The sequence below is a fragment of the Priapulus caudatus genome, unplaced genomic scaffold (genome assembly GCF_000485595.1).
Source record: "Priapulus caudatus unplaced genomic scaffold, Priapulus_caudatus-5.0.1 Scaffold2904, whole genome shotgun sequence".
NCBI lineage: Eukaryota > Metazoa > Priapulida > Priapulimorpha > Priapulimorphida > Priapulidae > Priapulus > Priapulus caudatus.
Window position 1 is genome coordinate 15,462 of NW_014579965.1, and position 8,111 is coordinate 23,572.

The 8,111-nt window shown below is 50.1% G+C and overlaps 1 protein-coding gene across 1 annotated transcript in view; it reads right to left on the minus strand.

Annotated features, from left to right (window-relative positions):
- LOC106819154 overlaps window positions 1-7,962 on the minus strand; it is a gene marked incomplete at its 5' end in the record, with an annotated part of 12,726 nt that extends 4,764 nt beyond the window's left edge. Inside the window, 2 exons of the mRNA XM_014823808.1 lie at window positions 6,241-6,319; window positions 7,805-7,962. Coding sequence (XP_014679294.1) covers window positions 6,241-6,319; window positions 7,805-7,962 — 237 coding nt within the window. The remainder of the gene's footprint in view (window positions 1-6,240; window positions 6,320-7,804) is intronic.
- Window positions 7,963-8,111: the final 149 nt, after the last annotated feature.

Genomic DNA, 8,111 nt, shown 5'->3' on the forward strand with positions numbered 1-8,111 from the left:
GAGAGAAGAAGAGAGAGAAGAGAGGAGAGAGAGAGGTAGATAGCCATCCATCACAGGCAGCAGGCGGCCGGGCTGGTCGGTTATTAAGATGTCGGTCAGGGATAATTTTTGCCACGGCTGATCTGCGGTAATACGCGGGTAAGGTCCGTTGCGCATGATGGAAAGTATTGTAGATAGGTTAGCGTTAGTACGAGTACACAGCGACGGAAGCACCGTTGGTCTTAAATCATCATGTTGTTATTTGTCTATGTGTGTGTGGTGTTGTGTGTGTGTGGTGTTGTGTGTGTTTGTGTGTGGTGCGTGTGGTGTGTGGTGTGTGTGTGTGTGTGTATGTGTGTGTGATGTGTGTTGTTGATGGTGGTGTGTGTGTGTGCTGTGCTGTGTTGTGGTGTTGTGAGAGAGGAGTGTGATGTAAAGCGAGTATGTGTGTCAGTGAGAGTGAGTTGCCGAAAAGAGCGGAGAGGAGAAAATGCGCCACGCGCGCGAGAGAGAGAGAGAGAGAAGAGAGATACAGACATACAGTATGAGAGGCGAGAGATGAGAAACAGGAGAGAGACAGAGAGAACAAGAGAGCGAGAGACAGACAGACAGACAGAGAGAGAGAGATGAGAGAGAGAGAGTAGACAGAAGAGAAGCAGATGAGAAAGAGAGACGAGAGAGAGAGAGACGAGAAACAGAAAAGGAGAAAGAGAGAAAGAGAGGCGAGCCGAGAGAGGAATGTTGCGAGGACAGAATAGAGAAAGAGAGAGAGAGGGGGGAGGAGTAAGTGAGTGAGAGTGGCTGTCATCATCACAGCCCGACGTATATGATCACGCGTCATTAACCACGTGACAGACGTTGCCGGGTCGACGTGATGCATTCATTCGTCGCGTGCGTGTAGTGCGTGGTGTGTGCGCGCGCTGTGTTCGTTGCGACGCGGTGCGTGCGTGCGGGTGACAGGTACACGACCGTGTATGCACGCATCCACGCATATTTGTTGCTAACGAGTTAAACAAATGTAATTATTATAACATGAATGTACTTATTTACTCCTAATATCATCGTAAAATTCGATCAATCTATTCCTCAGAGCATCCCCATTCTCTCCCTCATTCTCCCCCATTTTCATCCTCTTTTCTCATCCTCATCCTCATTCTCATCCTCATCCTCATCATCGTCCTCATCCTCATCTTCATCCTCATTCCCCATCCCCATTCCGTCATCCGTATCCTAATTCCTCATTCCTCATCTCATCCTCATACCTCATCCTCATTCTTCATCCCATCTTCATTCTCATCCTCATCCTCATCCTCATTCCTCATCTCATCCTCATCCTCATCCTCATTCTCATCCTCATCCTCATTCCTCATCTCAGTCCTATCCTTACATCCTCATCCTCAATCCTTCATTTCTATCCTCATCCTCATCCTCTCCTCATGCCTCATCCTCATCTCCTCCTCATCCTCATCCTATCCTATCTCATCCTCATCCTCTTTCCTCATCCTCATCCTTCATCCTCATCCTCATCATCACTCTTCATCCTCATCCTCATCTCATTCTCATCCTCACCTTCTCTCATCCATCCTCAATCTTCACTTCATCCTCTCCTCATCCTCATGCTCATCCTACATCCTCATCCTCATCCTCATCCTCATCCTTCTCATCCTCATCTGCATTTCTCATCCTCATCGCTCATCTCATCTCTCATTCCTCATCCTCATCTCTCGTCCTCCTCATCCTCATCCTCATCTCATGACCTCATCCTCATTACTCATCCTTCATCCGGATTCTCAACATAATTCTCATCATCATCTTCATCCTCATGCTCGTTCTCATCCTCGTCCTTCATCCTCATCTCATCTCATCCTCACCTCATTCCTCATCTTCTCCTCATCCTCATCCTGCATGCCTCATCCTCATCCTCATCTCTCCTCATCCTCATTCTCCATCCTCATCCTCTATTCCCCATCATCATCTTCATCTCATCCGTCATCCTCAATCCTCATCTTCATCCTCAATCCTCATCCTCTCCTCATCATCATCTTCATCCTCATCCTCATCTCATTCTCACCTCATTCCTCATCCTCATCCTCATCCCCCTATCCTCATCCTTCATCCTCATCCTCATCCTCATCCTCATCCTCATCCTCATTCTCATCTCATCCTCATATCTCATCCTCATCCTCATCCTCATCCTGCATCCTCAGTCCTCATCATCACTTCATCTCATTCCTCATCCTATTCCTCATCCTCATCTCCATCATCCATCATCCTCATCCTATCCTCATCCTCATTCCTCGATCATCATCCCTCATCCTCATCCTCATCATCTTCATCCGTCTCCTCAATCATCATCTTTCTCTCTCATCTCTTCATCCTCTCCTTCATCCTCATCCGTCATCCTCTACCTTCATCTCATCCTCATCCTCATCATAATCTTCATCTCCTCATCCTCATCCATCATTTCTCATCCTCATCCTCATCCTCATCCTCATCATCATCTTCATCCTCCTCATCATCTTCATCTCGATCTACATACCCATCCCATCTTCATCCTCATCCGCATCCTCATCATCTTCTCTGCTCTCTTCCTCAGCATCATTCTGGCGGAGGTGTACCTGCGTTACGAGAGCATAGAGAGCGACGTTTGGTGTATTAAGATCATCGGCCATGCGCGCCACCAGCGTGGCCTGGCGAAAGGCTTACATTACGTCGCCGACCGTCACCGCGACGCCTCGGACAGACGGCTTCACGGAAGAACACGTGAGTACCGACACACGCACGCAACCCAGCACGCACGCACGCACGCACGCCAGACACGCTTCGCACCACCACCACACGCAGACACGCACGCACGCACCCAGCACGCACGCACGCACCCAGCACGCACGCACGCACACGACACGCACCCAGCACGCCACGGCACACACCACGACCCAGCACGCGACGCGACAGCACAGCACACACGCACGCATCCAGCACGCACGCACGCAGACACACGCAACGCAGCAGGGGACACACGCACGCACGCAGGACACACGCACACACGCACGCACGCCACACCAGCACGGCACGCCACGCACGCACGCACGACACATTCACACACGCACACGCACACATTACTCATATGTACTCGCCGCGCAAAGAACGCACGCACGCATCACACGCCACGTACAACGCACCACGCACGCACTAACACACAAACACACACACAACACACACACACAACACACACACAAACACACACACACACGCACGCACGCCAGCGCGGCGTAGGGTTTGACCTATGATGACTTAGTATTGATTGGCAGTACTTCATTCACGCAGCAGCACGCAGCACCGCAAATCCTAAATCTCCTACTGAGGTGAATCTTACCGAAACAGAGAAAGGAAACGCGAGTTAGACAGATTATTTATGATTATATATAGTATAGGTTCTATAGTTATTGATAGACGATAGTGAAGCGACCAAATTAAAAACGCAAACGTGATATGACAACACAGTTTTGATCATAGCGGATGGGCGACGTGTGACGCATGACGGATGGGTAGATACGATGAATGGTGGTTGATGATGACGGTGATAACTGACGGTCGATGGCGTGTGATGTGATGATGAATGGTGTGAGGCGACGATGACGTGAATGATAACGATGATGACAGGTGATAATGACGAATGGATTATGGCCGATGATGATGATCGATGAATGATGGAATATGATGACGGCATGATAATGACGGTTCGATGCTGATGGTGATGGCGACGATTGCGCATGCTGATTCGGCGACTGCACTGACGGTTGATAGACGATGATTGAATGGCGATGATGATGCATATGATGATGACAATGATGACGGTGATATAGACGGGTTTCCGATGCCGTTTGATGACTTGAGCGACGATGCCGATTTCGATGATGACGGACGATGACGGTGATGCATGATCGATGATTGATTGCGTGACTACGCGGACCGAGTGGCGTCCGGCCGCTGAGGGCGTCCAACTCACACCTGCCCACCATCTCACGCTGCGCTGCTCCCCGGTCTTCTCTCTATCCTCTCTAAAGATATCTTGCCCTATCACGATAGTACTCGCGCCCATTGTGCCTATTCCCACCTATTCACCCCGCGTACAATTTAGCTTTACGTACTCAACTCTTATTGCCGTATTTATTTAATATCTTAACTTTCTATTGATGTGAGACGGCCGGCCATTGGTTGAAGATAGGTCCGCGCATTTTATTGCGGTCGTCTGTACCTAACACTTTACCGTACGATTAAATAAAGTTTCTTTACTTACTTACTACTTACTGCCTCTGTTTCTTATGTCAAGCATCGGTCTGGGGAGGTTTGGTCGGCCGCGGTCGCGCCGTTGGTGGACAAGGAAGTGAAACACATTATGCAGAGAGTCTTTCAGGAAATGACTGTGTGAACCAAATATTATACTATATTCTACTTATCTTTTGGTTAAACTCTGTTCTTCTTCTCTCTCTTCTCTCTCTCTCTCTCTCTCTCTCTCCTCTCTCTCTCTCTCTCTCTCTCTCCGCGTCCGCGCTCTCTCTCTCGTCTCTCTCTCTTCTCTCTCTCTCTCTCTCATCTCTCTCTCTCTCTCTCTCTCTATTGCTCTCTCTCTCTCTCTGTTCTCTCTCTCTCTCTCTCTCTTCTCTCTCTCTCTCTCTAATCTTCTTGTTCTCTCTCGCCCTCTCTGTTCTCTCTGCTCACTCTCTCTCTCTCTCTATCTCTCTCTTCTATCTCTCTACTCTCTCTCTTCTCTCTCTCTCTCTCTCTCTCTCTCTCTACTCCTCTCTTTCTCTCTCCCTCTCTCTCTCTCTCTCGCGCTCTCTCTCTCTCCTCTTTCTCTCTCCTTCTCTCTTCTCTCTCTTCTAATGCGCGCTCTCTCTCTCTTCTCTCTCTCTCTCTCTCTCTCTCTCTCTCTCTTCTCTCTCTTCTCTCTCTTTCTCTTCTCTCTCTCTCTCTCTCTCTCATCTCTCTTCTATTCTCTTCTCTTCGCTCTCTCTCTCTCTCTCGCGGCTCTCTCTCTCTCTCTCCTCTCTCTCTCTCCTCTCTCTCTCTCTCCCTCTCTCTCTTATTGCCGCGCTCTCTCTCTCTATTCCTGCTTCTCCTCTCCTCTCTCTCTCTGCTCCTCTCTCTCTCTGTCTCTCTTCTCTCTTCTCTTTCTTTCTCGCTCTCTTTCTTCTCTCTCTCTAGCTAATATAGTTGGGCATGTGCGATGCAGGGCGCGCGGTCCGTGCTGGCGCAACGGCTGAGAGCTAGCCCGGTCAACGGGGTCATGCTAGGATGCCCAGTCGTCGAGATATGTGTGCGGGGTGTGGGCGCGGGAGTGGCGGGGCGGGCCTTAAATTGCATTACTGCTGTTATTATGGGTCTCTCTACTCGTCTTTTCCTCTCTCTCATCTCTCTCTCTCTCGTCTCTCTATCTCCTCTCTATCTCTCCCCTCTCTCTCCCTTCTCTCTCTTCTCTTCTCTTCTCTCTCTCTCTCTCTCTTTCTCTCTCTCTCTCTCTCCGCTGTCTGTCTGTTTCTCACCCTCTGTCTCTCTTTCCCGCACCTCACTTCTCGTCTCTCTCTCCTGTGTTTCTCTGGCCCCCTCCTCTCTCTTTGTCTGTTGTTTTCTCCGCCGTGTGTGTGTCTCTCTCTCTCTCCTCTCTCTCCGCTTCTTCTCACTCTCCTTCTCTTCCCCTCTCTCTGTCATAACCTCTCTCTTCTCTCCCTTCATTCTTTATGTGCATGTCCCCTGTGGTGTGTGTGTGTGTCTGTGTGTGTGCTCGTTCGTGTGGTGTGGGCCAACTTGTGCCCTTGTGTTGTTTCCTATGTCCTGCTGCTCGCGTTCTTTCCTCTTCTCTTCTTTCTATTTTTGACATACCCTTTATAATCTTTGTGTGTGGTCGCATATACATGCCTCAGTACCATTACGCAGTCCTTTCTTCCGCATTACCGCGCAACCCACGCACGCGCGTCCTCGCCGCCCTCCCACATTACAAATTGCACCCCCCCATCCCGATCTCACCACAGCATCCTAACTGCTTATACGCCCACTCACACTAAACTCCCCGGCCACCCACACTTCGGCCTATTCCTCGATGCCCTGTGCTCGCTGGTTCCCGGTTGTGTGAGGGATGGAGTGTCGTGATGTCGTGTGTGTGCTGTGTGTGTTGTGTGTGTGTGTTGCATGTGGCTCTCGCGCTGAGAGAGAGAGACAGAGAAGGAGTGTGTATATATATTTGGTTCACACAGTCATTACCTGAGAGACTCTCTGCATAATGTGTTTCACTTCCTTGTCACCACGCGCGCCGCGCCGACCAAACCCTCCCAGACCGATGCTGACATAGAAACAGAGTAGCAAGTAAGTAAGTAATAAGTAAGTAAAAACTTTATTTAACGACGGTAAAACATGTTAGGTACAGACACAATAAAATGGCGCGGATCTATCTTCCACATGGCCGTCTCACATCAATAGAACAGTTAAATATTAAATAAATACACAATAAGAGCTGAAGTACGTAGACTAAAATTGTACGGGGTAAGTAGAGCACAATGGGCCTTATTGATAGGGCAAGATTATCTTTAGAGAGACAGAGAGAGACGCCGCGGTGAGATGGTGGCAGGTGTGAGGTGGACGCCCTCAGGCGGCCGGCCCACCGTCGCGGTAGTCACCATCATTATCGTCATCATCACCGTCATCGTCGTCATCATCATCGGCATCGTCGTCATCATCAACGGCATCGGAACCGTCATTATCACCGTCATCATCGTCATCATCACCATCATCGTCGTCATCATCATCGGCATCGTCGTCATCATCAACGGCATCGGAACCGTCATTATCACCGTCATCATTGTCATCATCATCATCATCATCATCATCATCATCATCGCCATCATCATCGTCATCATCACCGTCATCGTCGCCATCAGCATCGGCATCGGAACCGTCATTATCACCGTCATCATCATTCATCATTATCATCATCATCATCGCCATAATCATCGTCATTATCACCGTCATCATCGTCATCATCACGTCATCGTCGCCATCACACCATCACCATCATCATCAGCATCGGCATCGGAACCGTCATTATCACCGTCATCATCACCACCATCATCATCGTCATCACCATCGTCATCGTCACCGTCGCCATCGCTATGATCAACCGTTGTCTTATCACGTTTTCGTTTAATTTGGTCGGTTCACTATCGTCTATCATAACTATAGAAACCTATAAACTATATATAACTATATAAAATCTGTCTAATCGCGTTTCCTTCTTGTTTCGGTAGATCACTCAGTAGGAGATTTAGGAGTTGCGGTGCTGCGTGCTGCTGCGTGAATGAAGTACTGCCAATCATACTAAGTCATCATAGTCAAACCCCGGCGTGCGTGCGTGCGTGGTGTGTTGTGTGTGTGTGTGTGTGTGTGTGTGTGTGTGTGTGTGTGTGTGTGTGTGTGTGCGTGCGTGGTGCGTTGTTACTGCGTGTGTGCGTGCGTGCGTTCTTGCGCGCGAGTACATATGAGTAATGTGTGCGTGTGCGTGTGTGCATTGTCGTGCGTGCGTGCGTGCGTGCGTGGTGCGTGCGTGTGTCTGCGTGCGTGCGTGCTGGGTGCGTGCGAGTGTGCGTGTGTCTGCGTGCGTGCTGGGTGCGTGTGTGTGCGTGCGTGCTGAGTGCGTGCGTGTGCGTGCGTGCGTGCTGGTGCGTGCGTGCGTGCTGGTGCGTGCGTGCGTGTCTCCGTGCTGGTGGTGGTGCGAGCGTGTCTGCGTGCGTGCGTGCGTGCGTGCTGGGTGCGTGCGTGTGTCGGTACTCACGTGTTCTCCGTGAAGCCGTCTTCCGAGGCGTCGACGGTGACGGTCGGCGAGCGTATATAAGCTTTCGCCAGCCGCTGGTGGCGCTGCATGGCGATGATCTTACACCAAACGTCGCTCTCTATGCTCTCGTAACGCAGGTACACCTCCCGCAGATGATGCTGAGGAAGAGACAGAGAAAGATGATGAGGATGCGGATGAGGATGAAGATGGGGATGAAGATGATGATGAGGATGAAGATGATGAGGAGGATGAAGATGATGATGAGGATGAGGATGAGGATGAGGATGAGAATGAGGATGAGGATGAA